The following is a 20,772-nucleotide window of genomic DNA, read 5'->3' on the forward strand; positions in this document are numbered from 1 at the left end:
GGGAATGGCTATCTCTATGTACTTGGATTATAGGAGCCATGGCTGAAAAGCCTTCCTGTGTCACAACAAAATAATTCAATTTTTTGTTTAAAGTGGTATGTAAAGGCTAGTGTCTCTGTCATGCTTGGAAAACATGCTATTATGTCCCATCAGAACAAACTGGGCAGTTCTTACGGTTTCAGCATCATACCCCAGCATGAGAAGTTACCAAGGTTCTGCTCAACGCTGGAAGTGATTTGGAGCCCACTGCTCTAATATCTGGGCTTCCCAAGTAGCTCAGTGGGAAAGAACCCACCTGCCAATGCAGGAGACGCTGGTTCTATCCCTGGGTCAGGAAGATCCCTTGGAGAAGGAAATGGCAACCCACTCCAGTATCTTGCCTGGAGAATCCCTTGGACAGAGAGGAGCCTGGTGGGCTACAGCCCATGGGGTCACAAAGGGTCAGACATGACCAAGCAATGGAGCACACATGAGCTGCTCTAACATCTCTGCTGCTCTGGATCTGGGTGTATGGTTTTTGTTTAGTCGCTAAATCATGTCTGACTGGTTTGCAGCTGGATGGACTGTGGCCCGCCAGGCTCCTCTGTCCATGGGATCCAGGGTTGTCTGTAAAAGGGGGCTAATTTTCTGATGTAACGGAGGTGAAAATGCCGAGTTCCCGTTGGAAATAAAAGCCTTAGTGGTTCCTTTAGTGCTTGAACCGGATTGTTTCCTAGACCTTTGGGGCCCTTCTCTTTGAGTGAGTTCAGCCTCCAAGTCTTTGTCTTGGCCTTTGCACGCAAAGCCCTTTATCACCTGTGAAACTTCACCTGCCTGGCTGCACAACTTTATTAACTGTCTGTAACCTTCCTGTGCCTCCTTCTCTCATCTCTAAAACAGAATGAACAGTGGGGGTAAAGTGATGGTTGGGTCAGATCTTTGAAATCTCTGTTCCATCATTCTGGAATTTTGTAATCACCAGGACGTAAACTCCTCCAGGGCACAGACTTGGTTATGTGCATACCCAAATTCCCCTACCCCATTTCCCAGCACTTAGAACATAGCGTGCTCAATTAATCTGTGTTTAAATGGGCAAGAAGGAAGATTTATAGTAGATGTAATCTCTTGCTCTCATCCATCACTTAACATTATGATCCAGACTGTTCTTTGTGTGATTCCAAGAATATATCCTGCTCCCTTTTATACCTCTGTGCCTTTGTGTAGGTGGTCCTTCTGCCTGGAAGCACGCCCCCGCCCCTGTAGCTAGAAAACTCCTCTGCTAACCACCTACCTTGGGTAGATACTGTCTCCTTCATGAAGTTCTTTCTGGATCAAGCTCTCTCTCCTCTGGGCTCACACTGCATTTGATACATGGCTCTATCAAAGTAGGTTTTCTTACTAAACTGTAGTTATTAGATTGGTTTTCTGCTCTCCCTGCACCGCCACCTCAAGATTTGAAACCAGGGCCATCTTTGATAAACATTTAAGAATTATTTTGAGGAATAAATGAATAGTGTTACAGAAACTTTTCAGAACCGTTTCACAGTACCCAATATTATGGTATACTTAGAATCTGGGCATATTAAATATTTTTTGATTGATTTGTTAGATTACCAGGTACACCCCCAGGCTTCAGTTTCTTAGATATAGGCAGAACTCCATTTTATGTTATTATTATTATTATTATTTTAGAACTCCATTTTAAATGGCATAATCATACAGTCACATTTTGTTCCTCTGAAACATAACATCTACCAACAATAGCACACACACACACAATTTTTCCCAGTCTAATTCCAGATCCTTAGAAGAGATTTGAACACATAGAAAATGCTCAATAACTATTTAAAAATGAATGGGAATGAAAGACATTCCTTTCACTGCCTGGTTTCTGGGACGCGTGGTCTCGTTTGGCAGCCTCTGTGTATTGCCTCACTCCACACCCTGCCACCTGTAGCAGGCACGTTTCATCTCCTGCTCTCAGCACCACTGTTCCCACAGAGAACACCAACAACCCATTACAAAATCTAACGGGATTCTCTCCGTCTTCCTCCTGCCTGATTTCGTGATGGCATTTGGGATCACTTACCTTTCTGAAATGTGGTGTAATTGAAAAAGCATGAGTTTTAAAGCACAGAGACCCTGGTTGAAATTTGTGCTCCTCTTCCATTTGTTCCCTGTATGAACTTGGGCAAGTCAGGCACCTTTTCAAATCTCTCCTCCTCCTACCATGGAGCTTCTGATGTCTGTTTCTGGGGGTGGTTGGGAGGGTCGAATGGGATTTTGTGTGTGAAGCACTTAGCCTGGTGCCAGGCTTGTAGTAGTCATTCAACAAACTCTGGCTCCTTCCCTTTCTTGACTTCTGATTCATCCCGCATTCTTGGTTTTCTTCCAGTCTACGTCTCTGAATAAATCTTTGTAGAACTCTTCTTTTCCTTGCCCATCTCCTCTCATTCCACATTTTTCTCCCAGCCTGTTTCAGATTTTCTCCATCTCTTACCTACAATATTTGCCATGCATGCATGTAGTCGATACTCCAAAAATACAGACTGATTGAATGACAGTCTCTGAATTGGCCTCTGTGTGTCCCGTCTTTGGCTTCTCCGGTATGTATTTCACACTGTCACCAGAATTGATTTTCCTCAAACACAGGTCCATAATGTCACACCCCCCCCCAAAAAAAAACCCAGCAAAACTTGAATAGCATCCCTTTGTTTAAAGAATAGAACTAGGGACTTCCCTGGTGGCCCAATGGTTGAGAATCTGCCTTGCAATGCAGGGGACATGGATTCCATCTCTGGTCGGGGAACTAAGATCCCACATGCCATAGGGCAGCTAAGCCCCCACTCCACAGCTGGAGAATCTGAACACCACAGCTAAGACCTGACGCAGCCAAATAAATACATAAATATTAAAAAAAATAAAGAATATCACTAAACTTTAAATACTCACCATTCTGACCCTCTTGTTTGTCCTGCCTTAACTCCTCTATGTGCCCCCCTTCCATTAGCCCTGACATCTATTTTCCAAAACTCTCCATGGGTTTTCTTTTTCTTCTTTTCAGTTCCCTTACTCAAACAGTTCCTTTATTCCAGCGTGCTCCATTCATCTTTTCTAGTGAAATTCATACTTTAAGTCTTAAGTACTAATGCCTCCATGGAGCCTGCCTAGAGCACCTTTTTCCCTCTCGTTAAAATTGATTTTCTGCTCACACCTGTTTGCACTTATATTTTGCACTTCATTAATTCTGCCTCGCTAGGCTGTATGCTCCAATGCACACACTTTGTCCTCCTTGTCTTGCTGTCTCCCCAGGGCTTACCAGGGAACCTCATGTGGTTCTCTAGCTTAACAAGGACTCTCAGAATTAAACTGAATGGAAAATCAACAGGAGTAGTCATGTTTCCTAATACAGGTCTTATAACAGAGACTTAATTAGGTACAAGAAGGCCAACTTTTATGGCACGCTTACTATGTGCCAAGCACTATTCTAAGTGCCCTAGGCTGTTCAGAGGCTCACCACAGCTGTAGGAGGGAGACATTGTTAATTATCTTGATTTTTTTTTTTTTTTAGATAGGAAACAGAGACACAGAGAAATTAAATAACTCACCCCCAATCTAATAGCTGGTAAGTGGGGGAAGGGCTTAGAAGAGCAGAGAGCAGCCATGTGAGCCTGTGCACGGTCACTAGTTTATAGGGCCCACAGTATTTGAGGACCCTTCTGAGGAAAGCAGCAGACCACCCAAAGCAGGCCAGCTGCCTCCCCTGGAATGGATGGGTGGAGTGACCACAGGAAGTCTTTTCCAGCCCTGATGTCCTTGGAAGATTCAGAGGACAAGTGATGATGCCTGTCTGAAAAAACAGGGTCAGCCAAGTGTTGTGCAAAAGAGTCTGGTTTGACTCCTAAGTCTTTTGATGAGCAGTTAAACCAGGGAGGCTTATCCGGTGACAGTCCTCCTGGGGTGACGTCATTGCTCACCCTGACCCCCACGAAGGCTGGCGGAAGCACGCCGTCAACCTTGTGCATTTCCCAGGGCTGAGAGGCCTTGCCAGTACAGTCCTTGGGAACTGAAACTTGGGGAAAGTCCTGAAGCTCTTTCTTTTCTTCAGAAGGGGAAGCCAGAGGTGAGGCTGGTCTACTGTGGTTTTATTTAGGTTGTGTTTAGCCAGCATCCTCCAACCCCGTCTAACTACATAGATTGAATGTGGAAACCGCACCAATGGCTTCAGTAGGGAGCTGGTGCATGGGGCGATGGATGAGGTAGGGATTAGAGGAAGGAAGAGACTCAAGCCACCAGGGGCCAGCTTGACACTTACCGTCTCCAGTTCCACCTGTCTACCCAGTCCCTACTGCCAGCTCCTTGTCCCTCACCACCCTGGTCATTGGTCCCTGTATTTCTGTTTCACGGTGCAAGATACAAAAGCTTTCTGTGAGTTTCAGAGAGGTGTTTAGTATCTGGTAATCAGAATGCCTGGAGTCAGAAATGTATCAGTCCAGATGGACTTTGTTTTCGGTATAAGTGAATTGCTTTTATTTAAAAGAGAGAGAATCCGGGCTCCACAGATCCACGATGGTTGGGCCTTTACCAGAAAATTCTTCCTTGCCTCTGCCTCTAATCAGGTTCCAGTTACCTTTGGAGGCGTGCAGAGAAAGCTGCCCTGTTACCATCTTTGATCATCCACTCCAGCCCTTACCTGGCCCTCCTCTCTCGGGAAATGTTTATCATCTAACATGAATCTCCCACCCTGAGTGCTACACAAGCGCGTAGTCTCCTTTGTTTATTTATGTGATTTCTTAGTTTTAGCATGTCGGATCTTTAGTTGTGGCATGTGAACTCTTAGTTGTGGCGTGTGGGATCTAGTTCCCTGACCAGGGACTGAACCCGGATCTCTGCCATGGGAGCACAGGGTCTTAGCCGCTGGAGCCACAGGGAAAGTCCCAAGCTCATTTTTGCTTGCTCGGTAACAGAAGGAGAGTTTCCGTGTCCCACTCAGCCGTGCTTCATTTTGTATTTGAAAACAGTTCATTACCCTGCTCTCACAGCCGCATCCATAGTTCTATCAGAATTTCCAGTTTCTCTGATGGCAGCAAGTTCCTCTTCGTGAATGCCCACTTCCTGCTTCTTTCTCCACTCCATGGGAGCCCTTGGGTCTGGCTACTCTGATGCCGTGCGGGAGATTCTGTGTCCTCTCCTTGAGGGCGGGGACTGACTGTCTTGTGGCAGCCGTGTTGGAGGGGACACACCTGTACGTGCCCTTGGGAGTTGCCTGCCCTTGGCATCCTTGGGGCTGGAGGGATGTGGGTCTGTGGGGGCCTGCTCCTTCCATTCCCCGCTCACCTGGATGTGCATCCTGGAGGAATCTAGCTTCATAGCTGCTATGTTTCACTTAAGTTCCCTCCTGGAAATTTCCTGCTCAATAATGGACTCTGGAGTTTGTGGGTCTCCCAAAGTAATAAGACAGGTGTTGGGTGTCTTGTGTCTGCAGGAAAAGGGAGCCTGAACAGTTGAGAATAAACAACAGTTGCTTGGTAATACGAGCTCCTTTCATTAAAGTCAGAGGCCCGGCTGTGAGCTGGGGGAAGGGAAGCCTGGGTGTTCCGGCACCACCTGTCTGGAGGGCCGGAGGTGAAGGCACCTCAGAGCCAGCTGAGAGCCAAATATGGGAGAGAAGTGATGAGGGGAGGGGTGGGGTGGGGTGGGTAGGGGGGACTTGGAGAAAAGTGCAGTGACTGAAGCTCTTTAGTGATGACCCCCTGACCCCAGCTCCTCTGAGAAATTGTTTTTCAAAACTTTGTATTTCCATTTCCTCACTTGTAAAATAACGGTTGGAACTGAATGGCTTCATGTTGTTTAGTGATATATCCAACTAAGATCGGGGCTGGTAAAATTATGTTGCTTCCAAGGGACCTGATGTCCAGAGCTGATGCATTTGATGAGATTTGGGTGGCCTCTAACTAGCTTCAGATGACCCTGGCTCAAGTTCGGGCTTTGTCATGCATCGGTTATTGTGTTTTTATCTGCAACCTTGGATCTCTTTCTGTGTCTCACTTCAATAAATTACAAAATGAAGGTAATAACATCTGCTAGGGTCACTGGAAGATAAAATATTATGTATGAAAGCTCTTTATGAAAGTGTAAAGGTTACTCTACAAACAGAACACACAGGACACTGGACAGAATCCAAAGAAGGACAAACTTAATTCTTCCCTTAATGTGCCTAGAGTTTTCACTGTAATGATGACTGGTAGCTGGGGGGCATTTCATTTTCAAACCAATATCCCATTTATCATCTTACTTGATAGGGACAAGTAAACAGCTGAGGGTGATGGAATGAGGAATGTGTTTTTAAAAAAAAATTTTTTTTTTTAATTGAAGGAGATTTGATTTTGGGGCTTCCTAGGTGGCGATAGTGGTAAAGAACCCGCCTGTCAGTGCAGGAGACGTAAGAGACATGGGTTCCATCTCTGGGCCGGGAAGATCCCCTGGAGGAGGGCATGGCAACCCACTCGAGTATTCTTGCCTGGAGCATCCCACGGACAGAGGAGCTTGGAGGATTACCGTCCATAGGGTCGCACGGAGTCGGACATGACTGAAGCGACTTAGCAGGTAGAGTTGATTTACAGTATTGTGTTAGTTTCTGGTGGATGTGTTTTGAGAAAAGTTTTTTTTTAATTTTTACTTTTTAGATGTGGACCATTTTTAAAGTCTTTATTGACTTCGTTACAATACTGCTTCTGTTGTATATTTCGGTAGTTTTGGCCGCAAGGCATGTGAGATCCTAGCTCCCCCACCAGGGATTGAACCCTCACCTCCAGCATTAGAAGGCAAAGGCTTAACTATTGGACCTAAAAAAAAATAGGGCTTCATTGGGTGATGAGTGCTTTCTTTTCTTGAAGCCAAGAGTGCAGGTGGAGGTGAGCCAAGGCAGTGGTCGAGGGCTTCACGTATCTGCTTTCCAGCCATGTGAAACCCTCGCAGATTGAGTGTGGAGGAGGTTTTCCCTCAGGCCAGAAGAGACGTAAGTGATCATTCTCAGGGACTGCTGGGCACAAGGCTTGAATTAAATCTCACAGGAGTTTAGATTTTAGATCCAGAATCTCTCGTGGGTGGAAAAGTGGCTGAGGTGTGTGGGAAGAGGAAACTGCTGAGTTTTCTTCCTTTTAAAAGGCGTACATTTAAATTCAGAGGGCTCAGGTCAACGTCAGAGAAGGCTGCCCTTCTTGGCGAATCTCCCTGTCCCCCAAGTACCCATGGGCTCTCTGGGCGCCTGTCTGGCCCCTGCTGTTTTGTCTTGTTTTGTGGCTTCCTGGTGAATGGTAGTGACTCACCCTCCTGTTGCCCCCTAAACACCTGAGACCCTGCTCTCTGACTTCAACAGCCCCTCAACAAGGAGGTTCCTTGAACTGAGAAGTTATCAGATCTCCGGCAGAGCGCTGCTCCTTGGAGGAAATCCAAGGCAGTGAGCAACTCCATGGCTTAGTTCCGGAGCCTGAAGAGTGGAGTGACAGCCCGGCCTCCTTGGCATTCCCAGAGCCGGATGCAGTGTCCAGCTGCTTGCCCGGCCTGACACCTGATGGCAAGGGGTTTCTCCTTTCTGTGACACATCCAGGAGTGAAAATAGAGTGATACTGAGCCCCCTTGAGAGAGCCAGTGACTGGATATGGAAAAGAGTCAGAAACAAGACAGGCCACTCTTCCAGGGAGACGTTTATGGGTGGTCTGGCTCTGGCCAGGAATTGGAAAAGATCCTGACGCTGGGAAAGGTTGAAGGCAGGAGGAGACGAGAACAACAGAGGATGAGATGGTTGGATGGCATCGTCAACTGAATGAACATGAACTTGAGCCAACTCCGGGAGACAGTGGACAGAGAAACTTGGCATGCTGCAGTCCATGGGGTCGCAAAGAGTTGGACACAACTTAGCGATTGAACAACTGGCTCTAGTTTTTTTGGCTACGGTCTCTCTCGCCCCAAGCAAAATGTACTTCCCCCAGATTCCTGGCCTTGGGGAGGTTGTGCAATGTCAGGATGCCTTGAGCCATGACCCCTCCCCAGATGTCACTGCAGGGCATGGTGGACCCAGGGCCAGCTGTCACACGAACTGAAGGGATGTGTTTTCTTGCAGTGAGCTCTGGTGGTCTTTAGGAGTGTGGTTTCACCTCAGCGTTAGGACATTTGTGACATGCTTTTGTGACCTTCATCCTGGCACAGAAATAAGGCATCGGTTCCCTCCTGGACTCATTGAAAGGGCAGAGAGGACAAGGTGAACCGCATCTTGGACTTAAAGGTGCATTATTTGTGTTCCTCCTGGTCTGTCCGAAAGCTCCCATCTCTACTTGGGGCTTTCCCAGTGGCTCAGTGGTAAAGGATCCACCTGCCAGTGCAGGAGACGCAGGAGACATGGGTTCCGTCCCTGGGTTGGGAAGATCCCCTGGAGGAGGAAATGGCAACCCACTCCAGTATTCTTGCCTGGTAAGTCCCATGGACAGAGGATCCTAGTGGGCTACAGTCCATGGGGTCACACAGAGTCAGACGTGACTAAGTAACTGAGCACACACATACACACATCTCTACTTTGGTTCTTACATGTAAGACTTACTGGAGAGGCAGATGGGCTGGGCTGAGAGGGAGGGTGGGTGTTAACTTCTTTGCTAGAGGAGCTGGGCTCTTTAGACTCAATCTTGACAGAGGACTCCTCAGTAAGGTGGATCAGTTCTAGGGCCAGTCTCTTAGGGTAGAACCTGGGTCTGGAGAGTGAGGGGTTCAGCACAGCTTGGGAACTACAGGACTGACCCAGACTTTCTAGGTTCCATGACCTGGGGACATATAGATGTTTTGTGACCCAGTCCATGCAAGTGGAAGCAGAATTGACCCAACCCCCATTAATGTGAAGGGAGTACCCTCAATTCCCTGGGACACCCTTTGCTTCACGCTCACCTTCCTCTAATTTTATTCTGTGCATGGGATGGAGCTCTGATATGGGGGGTCACTCAAGATGTAGAGACCACCCCCCCTTTTCCTGACTGGTCCCATTGTGCCTGGTGTCTCTCAGGTCCTGTTGTCTGTCCTTCCTTCATATGTCATGTCTGCTGTCCTCAGCTTCTTCCACAGAGCTGTCCTCTCATCTCAGCTTGCCATTTTGGAAGCAGCCTCTAGGAACCTTACTGACCCCCCTCTGACTGTGTCCGGGCTTCCTGTGCCCCCACCCGCACCCCCAAGTGATTCAAAGAAAGCACCTTTCTCAGAAGATGAGATCTGGCCCGAAGAGTCCCCTAGTTTCCCCGCCTCAACTCTGTATCCTTGGGTGGCCCTGGCGATTCCGGACTGAATTCCTCGGGTTCTACCCCCCCACCCCCACCACCCTGCCCCCCCCCCCCCCTCCCCCTCCTGGAAAAAGCAGGGAGTTAAGACTGATGAGAGCTGCCTGGCCAATCGTCGCTTTGAGAAAGTTTGGGCAGTGATCCTGTTTCATTAGGCTGATTGGAGCAGCCGGGACTCGAAGGTAGAGTCCCTCCCCAGGGATCCCGGGTACAGTTACACTAGCTGTCGCCGCCCGTGCACGCCCCTCTGGACAGACGTGACCCCCGCCCCCTTGCCCGCTCCTCGCCCCCTGCTCCTCCTCTTTTGTTTTTATCCAGCGTCTGCTTCCTCTCTCTCTCTCTCTCTCCCCCCGTCTTCCTCCTCCCTCTGCCTCTTCCTCCCGCTCTCTGCCTCCCTGCAGCGCCAAGCCGGCTCCCCAGCCTAGTCCGCCGAACGCAAACCCCTGAGAGTTTGCCGAGCCTCCCCCGGGGGCGCGGGCCGCCGAGTCCCGCTCGGGCACTGCCGCCAGCCGGCGAGGGAGCGCCGCCGAAGGAAAACAAGCGGGCGCGCGAGGGGAGCCCCGGAGAGGGCGGCCGGGCGGCGGCGGGCAGCCGAGTTCGAATCCGGGCGGCCGCGCCCCCAGCCCCCGCGCCCCCTTCTCCCGCGCGGCGCTCCGGGGGACGAGCTGGCTCCGCTCGCGGCTCGAGCGGCGAGCGTTTCCTAACGTGAGAGGCCAGGCGCCGCGGGCGAGGGCCGGGGAGCCGGGCCAGCGGGCGGCGAGTCGCCGGGGCAGCGCGGAGGCAGCGGGTCCCATGCCGGCGGCCAACATGATGGAGAGTCTGCAGCCGCCCGCCCTGCAGGTGCCCGAGCCGCGGGGCGCGCCCGAGGGCAGCCCGGTCTGGTCCAGCTCGTCGACCCCCACGCTTCGCCGCCGGCGCTTCAAGATGCGCCGCACCAAGAACGTTCAGGAGCCGACCCTGGAGGCCGGGCTGAGCGGGGACCTGCCCGGTGTCTTGGCGCCGGGCAAGGAGTTCCTGCAGCTGCCATCCATCGAGATCACGCCCTCCAGCGACGAGGACACCCCGTGGTCCAACTGCTCCACGCCCAGCGCTTCCCCACGCCGCAAACGCTTCCTCCTGCGCAAGTGGCTGCGGGTGAGCGAGCGGAAGGAGTGCAGCGAAAGCAGGTACGTGCCGTCCTGTTCCCGCCTTCTTCCCCTTTCTTCCTCCGGCCTCCCCAGAGCCGCCGCGGTGGGGGGAAGCGGGAGGTCCCAGGGCACCCGGGAAACTTCGCGGAGGATTGCAGGAGCCCTTCGCCCGAGTGGACGGCTTGCCCACGTGTCACCCATCTTCCCAGCCCCGGCGGGGCCCGGTGACTTTACAGTACACGTGTACACGGGGCTTCACGCTGCGTTCCAGCCCACCGGATCCTCACAGCGACATGAGTAGTAGAAACCATAGCAGCTAGTGTTTACTGAGCCCTTAGGAAACTCGGGTCAGGAGGATGCGCACTTCACACTTAATCCCCACAGAACCTCTTTGAGGTAGGTACTGTGAGTCTCACTGAGGGAGATCGTAAGAAGGCAAGAGGAATTAAGTGGTTCCTCCACTCAGACGTCAGTTTCTAAGCTCCATTTTAATGTTGATTATTTTATTTTTGGCCACCCCAGGTGGTTTCTCCTGGCCCCCCACGTGTAGAGGAGGTGTATTCACATTGAGTGAGTCAGGATTCCTACCACAGAGAATCTTTGGACACCTAGGCCGGGTCCACACCATTGTAGTGTGTGCCGGCTACTTTTTGCCTGGTTAGATGTGGCGTCTGAGTAGTTGGGAAGTTAGCTTTCCCTAGGCGGAGAATTTGTATAAGAGCCAGGCAGGGCAGCTCCACACAGCCTTGGGGGGAGAAGGGAGGTAGGTTTGAGCCAAGCCGGGTCCCTGGTGGAGGACAGGGGGCTGTCCTTACTGGCTCATTTATATCTTGTACCCTGCTCACTCACTCTCAGACTCTGAGGCCCTGTATCTTAAGGATGTTCCGTGCCTTTGTGTGAGTCAGCTGAGCGATCGGCCACCTTTTCCTGGACACCTCCTCCCAGTCTCCTCAATTCCATTCATTTCAGTTCAACAAGTATTGACTGAATGTTCTTAGGAGTTGTCTGATGCTAGCTGATGGTGCTGTGGCCAGGAGGCAGGAGGTGGGGGGCTGGGTAGAGGGTGGGGATGTGGTAGTTAAGAAGGAGGATGGGAGGAGACTCGGATTAGAACTTCAGGCATGTGAGTTTCCCTGGTATTGAGGAGATGGAATCTTTAGAAGTCATGTGGTGGAGGCTTCCCAGGTGGTGCAGTGGTAAAGAATCAGCCAGGCAGTGCAGGAGACGCAGGAGAGAAGGGTTCAATCCCTACATCTGAGGGATCCCCTGGAGGGGGAAATGGCAACACATTCCAGTGTTCTTGCCTGAGAAATCCCATGGACAGAGGAGCCTGGTAGACCACAGTCTGTGGGGTCTCAAATGGTCAGACATGACTTAGCAACAGAGCAGGCACACATGCCACGTGGTACTGACCGTGCAGCAAAGAGAGGAGGAAGACTTCTGGAAGGAAGAGGCTCAAACCATGACATGTACAGACAGGTAGTAGAAAACAGCAGAAAGAGTATGATCTGAGGGACATGAGATCGGGAAAGGGGAACAGTACCTACGAACATAAGAACAGGATGAGGTGCGTCTTTGAGAGGACGCTGAGAAACTGGGCCGGGTTATATGGATGATGAGCGTTCTCAGCCTGCCAGGCTCTCTTTCTCTTTTTTTGGTTGTAATGACTGGATGTGGTTATCTCTGCAGGCGAAGATGTAAAGCTTCGTTCTGGGGCTTTTTGGGAACCTGAGGATAACAGTTCTTTCTGTACTTGTCCATCATCCTGCCGCCTTTCCCAGAGAGTGGAGGGAAATGGGACAAACTTGGTGGGAGCTAATTTTTAAATTTTTTCTTTTTAAAAGGATTAAGGCTGGACTTAAAAAAATTGTAATTTTGTTTGTTTATTTATTTATTTTTGGCTGTGCTGGATCTTCACTGCTGTGTGGGCTTTTCCCTAGTTGCAGCGAGCGGGGGCCTACTCTCTAGTTGTGGTGTGCGGGCTTCTCATTGCAGAGCACAGGCGCTAGGGCGTGTAGGTTTTAGTAGCTGCGGCTCCCGGGCTCCAGAGCACAGGCTCAGTAGTTGTGGCACATGGGCTTAGTTACTCCACAGCATTTGGGACCTTCCCCGATCAGGGATCAAACCAGTACCTCCTACATTTGCAGGCAGATTCTCTGTCGCTGAGCCAGCAGGGAAGCCTGATGGGAGCTAATCTTGAACTTAAATAGTTCATCTCGGTTTGTCAGCTTCCCCTCAAATGTAAGAGACCCTAAAAGAGGCCCTGTTTTGACCCTGAGATTCTGCCATGTATACTGAGGAGAGTCTTCCATTGGTAGTCAGGGTGGGGATAGGGTGGATTTGGTTAGATTCAGGAAGATCTGTCTTGGTTCTGAGAGTTGTCTGAAGGTGCAGTGCAGGGAATTTCCTGGCAGTTCAGCGATTTCACTGCAGAGGGTGCAGGTTTGATCCCTGGTCAGGGAACTAAGATCCTCCAAGCCCCAAAGCACGGCCTGCCCCTGACCCCCCCAAAAAAGGTTCAGTGGAATCTTCATTTTTGTTGGAGCAGGGAACAAACTTTTATTTATTTATTTTTAAAAGTATTTATTTATTTGGGTGCACCAGGTCTTGGCATGCGGGATCCTCAATCTTTGATGTGAGATGCGGGGTCTTTAGTTGCAGCATCCAACTCTTGTTGTGTCACAAGATCCAGTTCTGGGATCCAGTTCCCTGACCAGGATTCGAACCCCGGACCCCTTCATTTGAAGCGTGGAGTCTTAGCCACTGGACCACCGGGAAGTCCCAGGGAATATACTTTTAAAACAGGAAGGGTTTTTCACCTTCTAGGAATAGTTTAAAAGCTGGCGGTTGTTTTCTGTGGTGACTTGTTGGGTTAGAAGAATGTTGGTATATATGTAGAAAAAGGCAATCTCTGGATTCAAACCTAGATTTGTCAGACTCCGGAAGTGCCTCCTGTTGGAATCTGTCTCGACTGTGGCTAAAACAAAAGCCCATCCATTTTAGGCCTTGGAATTAGAAGGTTTCTGGGAAAGAAAAGCAGTTAAGTGAATGAGTGATTGTAGATGGCTAGGATGGTTCCCTGAGGAGGAACTGGCGTTTAGAGGCAATAGGGCCCAAAGAGCGTTGGATCTCATACCAGGAAAAAGTGAAGTGTTTGTCGCTTAGTCACTCTTTGTGACTCCATGGACTGTAGCCCGTCAGGCTCCTCTGTCCTTGGGGTTCTCCAGGCAAGAATACTAAAGTGGGATGCCTTTCCCTTCTCCAGGGAATCTTCCCAGCTTAGCTCAAGGCTGGGTCTCCCACATTGCACGCAGGTTCTTTACCATCTGAGCCACCAGGGAAGCCCCATGTCAGGAGACCTGGGTTTAAATTTAAGTTCTGTCCTTTCTTAGCTGTGGAACCTGCACAACTCCTTTCATCTTCTCTATCTGTGGATTAATGGCAGGTCTCAAGAGTGATCTGTATGGACATGTTTTGTAAACGTCCCTTTGCTGTGCAAGGGGGAGGAAGTATTGTCCTCTTGCTGTGAGTGGCTTACATGGAGGGGATGTGTGCGTGAGAGTATAGGTTACATCCCCGCGTGTCCTGGAGCAGCAGCCTGGGGCTCCTCACATGTTACAGGATTCGGGGATGCTGATGGGGAAGTGACCCAGCTCTGGCTCGGATAAGGGGGTGAGCACAGCACGCCCTGCAGGGCATCCTTCCTTTTCGTGATCTGCACCCCAGGTCTACCTCTCCACAGCAAAGAAAAGACCCTTTTCAGGCCTTCGATGCCATTCTATCCCATATGGTAGAGGGCACGGGGCTGAGAGGGCCTCGACTTGTGGATTTTTTATTTTTTTTGGCCGCACTGGACTTCTCTAGTTGCAGCACACAGGCTCCAGAGTGCATGGGCTTAGTTCCCTTGCAGCATGCAGGATCTTGGTTCCATGACCGGGGGTTGAATCCACGTCCCCTGCTTTGGAAGGCAGATTCTTAACCACTGGTCTGCCAGGGAAGTCCCAGCTTGTGGGTTTTAACTGCACAGAGATAAAAATATAATCAGGAGACCTCTTTCCTCTCCTTAACCCAGGGAAGATAGAAGTAGAGAAAATGATGAAGTTAGCAAGGACCTTGGAGTTCTCCAAGTCTGATTTTTTCTGGTTCATCTTTGTATTTTCACTGTCTAGCACTGTACTTGCCTTTTGTTATGATCAATAGATGTTCATTGATGGATAAATTAATAACGAGTGAATGAATGATTACTTTAACTCTACTCTTTATAATGAAAGTATCCTTATTCATGAGTCAGGGAAAATATCCTACAGGAGATGAGTCCAGAACTGAGTTTTTTGCTGTATAATAGTTTTATTGAGACATTATCTTCCCAGGTATCCTAGTGGTAAAGAACCTGCCTGCCAATGCAAGAGACGTAAGAGACTCTGGTTTGATCCCTGGGTGGAGAAGATCCCCTGGAGGATTATTCTTGCCTGGAGAATCCCACAGACGGAGGAGCCTGGGGGCTATAGTCCATGTGGTTGCAAAGAGTCAGACACAACTGAAGTGACTTGGCACACACATAATCTACATGCCATACAATTTGGTCAGCTTTAAAGTACACAATTCAGTGTATATTTTAGTATATTTACAAATATGTGCAGTCATCACCCCAATTTTAGAACATTTTCATGACCTTGAAAAGAAACCCATACCCTTTATATATCACCTTCAATCCCCTTGTCCTCCATCCTCTTCCCTCCAGACTAGGCAATCACAAATCTTTTCTATGGGGAGCTGAGTTTTGAATGGGAACCAGATGCCTCTTAGTGAAGACAGTTTGGATGTGTTGGCTTGAAGATGGGGATGGTCTTGATGAGGGATGTGGGAAAATGAGGGTAGTGATGTGATGGGCTGACAGACTATGATGTGTGCTGAAGAGTTTGAATTTCAATTAATCAGTCAGTCAACAAAGATGTATTGAGATCCTATGGACAGTATGCTTTGTCTGCAGAGGGGATTTAACTCAATGGGGAGCCATTGTAGGTTCTGGAATCTGGGAGAGACATGAGCAGAGTGGTATCGGAGGCAGTGAATTCTTGCTGTTCTGTGTGAACCGAGTGTGAGGTGTAGGCTGGAGCCTTGCACAACTCTTCTAGCAGTTACTGTTACAGCTGGGGATTGTCATCTTGGCCACTGTTTGGCATAAGGTGGCACAGTTTTTTGCTGGCTGTGTTGCCCTCTGAGCACTGTGAATAATGAAGTCTGAAGTTGATGGGGAAAGCTCTTAGAACGAGTACCTGCATGTCTCCCCAGATCCCTTGGCCATAACTGGTTGTGGTGATTGTTTAAAACCCAAATTGAGAGCTCTCTCTGCTGGCGAAGTGGATAAGAATCCACCTGTCAACGAAGGGGACACAGGTTCAATCCCTGGTCTGGGAAGATCCCACATGCCCCAGAACAACTCAGCCCATGCATCACAACTGCTGAGCCTGCGCTGAAGAGCCCAGGGACCACAATAAACAGTAAGCCCCGCTCGCCGCAACTAGAGAAAGCCCAAGAGCAGCAAAGAAGATCCAGTGCAGTTAATAAATTAAATACAAAAAAACCCAAAAAAGCCCAAATTGAGCACCAGAGTCCCTCTCACCTGCTGGAATACAGCAAGAGGTCAGAATTGGACAGAAATATAACTTTTCTGATGGCATTCTGCAGAGAGGGGTGGGAGAGTGCCAAGGAGCGGGTGAGTAGGTGTGGCTGGCTGACTTTGGGCTGTCTTTCTGGGGGACACAGAGCATCTCTCTGTCTCCCCAGGACACCCTCCTTAGTACTACCTCTTGCACCGCTTTCCCCTGGCATTTCTGTCCCCTCTTCTCTGTGACATAGTGACCCTGTCGTCTTCTGCCCCGCTGCATGTCTGATCTCAGGTACCCCTCACTGACTCTGCAGGCCTGGTGGGCCTGGTTATCTGTCTGTTGCCAGCCTACCTGACATGCGTGTGTGTAGGTAATGATTACCCATCACTGGTGTATTTATTAATGTGTCTGTTTTAAAACATTCATTTATTTATTTGGCTCTGTCGGGTCTTAGTTGTGGCGTGTGGACTCTCTTGCACCTGGGCCCCCTGCATTGGGAGCGTGGAGTCCCGGCCATTGGACCACCTGGGAAGTTTCTCCTTGGTTTATTCATTTTGAGTCTTCATCCCCTTCCCCTGACCTTCGGAGGGAGTCTTCCTTCCAGTTTCAGCTCAATTTCTAGGGAGCAATCTGATGAGTGCATCCAGATGCCACACCCATCACCTCGGTGAGGACCCCGCCATATGGGAGAAGCACAGAGAGTGTGAGAAGGAGAGAATTCATGTCTTTCTTCGCACAGAGCATCAAAGAGGAGACCTGTGATTTGTCAGCAGATTAAATAAAGTAATTGGTGCTGGATAAGGTTAAACTAAACCTCACCCAGACCCTTAATTCCTTGAGGGCGGGGACTGCATCTTACTCTCTGCTAAGCGCCTTAAATATGCATTTAATCCTCCCAATAAAGCCCCAGGTGGGTTTTACAGCCAAGGAACCTGAAATTCAGAGAGTTTGCTCTGGTCACACAGAAGCAGGGGTGAGATATGAGTCATGTTCTAATTCCAGAGACCCACGCTCTTTGCAGCTATGCAGCACCATCTCCCCAGGGCCTGGGAATGGTTGGCCCTTGCGTATTTGAGATCCCATCCACGTGGAGGGGATTTCCCTGGTGGCTCAGTGGTAAAGAATCCATCTGCAAAGCAGGAGATGCAGGAGACATGTGTTCCATCCCTGAGTCGGGAAATATCCCCTGGAGGAGAGCATGGCAACCCACTCCAGTATTCTTGCCTAGAGAATCCTGTGGACAGAGGAGCCTGGAGGGCTACAGCCCTGGGGTGGTGAAGAGTCAACACGACTGAAGCGACTTATCAGGCACACACGCACATCACATGGAGGGGGAAGTGGGAAGGAGGTTTTGAAGGATGGAAAGGATGCTGAGACGTGTATAGGGGCCAGGGGTCGGAGGTCAGCATGGGGATGTGTGAGTGTGGTGCTACCTGGTGTAGGTGAATTGCTCCGTGAGAAACAGCTGGCCTTGGGCTGTAGATGTGGTTTCCGGATTCAGCAGAAACTGAGACGGTAGATCTAAGCCTTGTGGGCTGATTCACACTGGCCAGTTTCCTCCACGGCAGTTGATATCTTGAGAGTTTCCGTGGTGGTTATACACTCAAGGGGTGCCAGTTCCATATAAGGCGAGAGACTGGGATTTCCATGGGGTAGACTAACAGGTGATAATTCTGCCCGGCTTGGTTAGTCTCTCCCAGCAACAGCAGTTGCTATGCTGGTCTCTGATCATTGCTTCTGGGGTAACTCTGGAGTTTTCCTTAAGGCGCTTGAAGGGCAGAGCTGCCAGTGGGGAATTTCCTTCCTGACTCCAATGAGTGAACCACTGGGCCCTGAAGCAGGTGTTCAGATACAGGGCCAAGCTGGCCCGAGTGTGTACCAGAGCTTTACAATCTCTGCAGGCTTTTCCTGGAGCCACAGCCCTCTTGGGGTTCTTCCCTCTGAAGCCCAGATCAGTGTGGTGACTTGCCAAGGGGTGGTTGGTACCTCATGTGAAGAGAGATGCTTTTCAGCATGGGAGGAGGTTAATGAGCCCTCATCCTGTGACTTTGGAGCCTGAGGAACCTTATTTCTCTCAGAGGAGATGGTGAGGGTTCTCAGGGATGAAGGATGCAGGGTGGAAGATCAAATGTGGAAGGAAGGCAGGATGGGAGAGGCTTCAAGCTGGTGCACAGAGATGCAGGCCTGGCCCGCCCACACCCCCACCCTGTCCACTTGGACACAGAGTGGACAGCTGCATGCCACTTCCTGGAGGAAGTCCTGGTGGCCCAGTGGTGAAGAGTCTGCCTGCCCATCCAGGAGACACGGGTTCGATCCCCGGTCCAGGAAGATCCCACATGCCTCGGAGCAACTAAGCCTGGGCGCCACAACTCTTGAGCCCGTGCTCTGGAGCCCAGGAGGAGCTCCTGCTGAAGCCCGAGTGCCCCAGAGCTCCTGCCCCGCAACTAAAGGAGCCCCCGAGATGAGAAGCCCACGCACTGCAAGCCCCTGCTTGTCGCAAAGAGGAAAGCCCATGCAGCAACTAAGACCTAGCATGGCCAAAAGTAAATAGATAAAAATTTGGAAAAAAAGAAAGTCCTGGTGTCAATATTCCCCCCCTGTTTTCAGACCCTGTGTCTGAATTTTCGATTTCGATAATCTGATCAAAATCATCACCAGGAAGATGCGGCTGTGCCTTCACTATGACCAGTGGTGAAGAGGAGAGGGAGGAAACCCATGGCTTTTTCATTTGAGGCCCTGATACATCTTTTGGGTCAGATGGTTGTGAAGCGCTTTCTTCTGCATCCTTTGCACGGACTCTAACGTGGTTTTCCACCCTGATTTTGTAGATGAGATAAAGAAATCTGGTGATTAGGCACATCTCAGTGGCAGATCTGGGTTACAGCCTGGAACTCAGGCCTCTGACTTTAACCTCTCAAGTTTGGGCTGCTTTCTATCTGTCACATCTCTGGAACTTCTTCCAGCCTGGTGCCTCCTTCCTCCATGGTCTGACCACAGAGATTTCTTGGTCTTTCTCTTTCTGTTTCACAGGTTTAGTCAGGAAATGAGGGGGCTGAAAAAAATAATCCACAACCTACTTGGTTTTTCCCTTTTCTTTTGCCACTATGCAGAAATAATTTGCCTTGGGGCCCCATTTGGGCAGGGGTGAGTGTGTTAACCCTTTATTGTTTGTTCCAGCAACTTGGGACATAGAGAAAGACAATGGACGGTTAGTTTAGCAATACATTTTTGAATCTAAGCGTCTTAACAGCTTGTTGTCTTAAAAGGAATTTTTACATTATTAAAGTCATTTAGGGACTTTCCTGGTGGTCCAGTGGCTAAGAATCTGCCAACGCAGGAGGCACAGGTTCAAGCCCTGGTCCAGGAAGATTCCACAAGCCGTGGGGCAGCTGTGCGCCACCACTGCTGAAGCCCGTGTGCTCTAGAAATGAGCCGCTGCAACGAGAAGCCCTCGCGCTGCAACTTGAGAAAGCCCTCGCGCTGCAACGAAGACCCAGCACAACCAAAATTAAGTGAATTAAATATAAAACTCAACGAGGGATTTCCCTGGTGGTCCAGTGGTTAAGACTTCATGCTCCCAATGCATGGAGGAACTAATATCCCATATGCCCCATGGTTTGGCCAAAAGATTGAAAGAAGAAAAGTTAGTGATTGTTGTGTGTAGTCAAATAGCTAGTTAATATAAAACTTTTGGATAGTAGGGAAAAGGAAAGGAGCTCATCATTTTATTAATACTATGCTAAAGCAACCAATGGTAGCATGCTTGGTGTATTATTTCCCAGTATTTTCTCTCACTCATAGTTTCTTTTTTTTTTTTTTTTGATTTAATTTTATTTATTTTATCCTTGACTGTGCTGGGTCCTTGTTGTGGCACGTGGTCTCTTCACTGTGGCTCGTGTGCTCAGCTGCCCCAAGGCACGAGGGATCTTAGTTCCCCGACCAGGGATCGAACCCATATCTCCTGCGTTGGAAGGTGGATTCCCAACTGCTGGACCACCAGGGAAGTTCTCAGAGTTTCTTTTTAACTGAGAGACTTTTCTTTTTCACCAGCTCTTCTGTATCTTGTACTGGTGGGAGGTTAAGGGAGAATATAAACCCATAGGTCAAGGACAAGTAAGTCTGTGAAATAAGGAAAAAGAAGAATTTCTGAAGCATTTGTTTCTGGAGGTATCATCAGGATGAGATATTTCTCCAAAGTGGGGGGATGTGAGCCCTCTCATCGAAAAGATGCTGTTTAATCTCGTCCTCCTGTTCTTCATGACCCAGGCTTGGTGTGAGTGCCAGTCTGACCCCTCTGAGCAATCTGCCTTGATCCGGCAACCATTTGTCTCCCAGCTGGGTCATTGTACTCCAGAGCTCTTCCTGACCTTTCTGTTGATTCTCAAGATTAGATGGAATGGCAGTAATAAAGGTTACCCTGAACAGGGTGGAGCTTCTCCAGAGAACAGTTTGCCCTTAGCTTGGGTGATAACCATGCATTTTCCCTGTGTCTGCATTGAAGCACGTCTTCCTGACATGTGAAGATCCCATTAAAAAAAAAAAAGCTCCAGGAAAGAGGGTTGTACATCTCTCCTCTCTTGGTTACTTCTTTCTGTGTTTTCGAGGCCGAGATCTAACTGAAATCCTCCATGGTATAACCTAAACACGTTCTCTCTTGTTTTGTCCTCAGGGAAGGTGAGAAGACTATCTGGTCAGTGTCCTTTGAGAATATTCTTTCAGAGATTTGTTATTAGCAGCTCG

At 49.4% G+C, this 20,772-nt stretch overlaps 1 protein-coding gene across 7 annotated transcripts in view; it reads left to right on the forward strand.

Annotated features, from left to right (window-relative positions):
- Window positions 1-20,772, forward strand: part of GRAMD1B (GRAM domain containing 1B) — a 196,042-nt gene that overhangs the window by 2,540 nt on the left and 172,730 nt on the right. For 4 of the 7 annotated variants that reach the window (XM_061146308.1, XM_061146315.1, XM_061146326.1 and 1 more), the window contains exon 1: window positions 10,089-10,462. The exons of 2 other annotated variants lie outside the window; for them this stretch is intronic. In XM_061146308.1, coding sequence (XP_061002291.1) covers window positions 10,089-10,462 — 374 coding nt within the window. Of the gene's footprint in view, window positions 1-10,088; window positions 10,463-20,772 lie in introns of those variants that run through there. One more of the 7 variants, XM_061146327.1, reaches the window with a different exon arrangement.

This window comes from Dama dama, chromosome 1, assembly GCF_033118175.1.
Source record: "Dama dama isolate Ldn47 chromosome 1, ASM3311817v1, whole genome shotgun sequence".
Taxonomy (NCBI): Eukaryota; Metazoa; Chordata; class Mammalia; order Artiodactyla; family Cervidae; genus Dama; species Dama dama.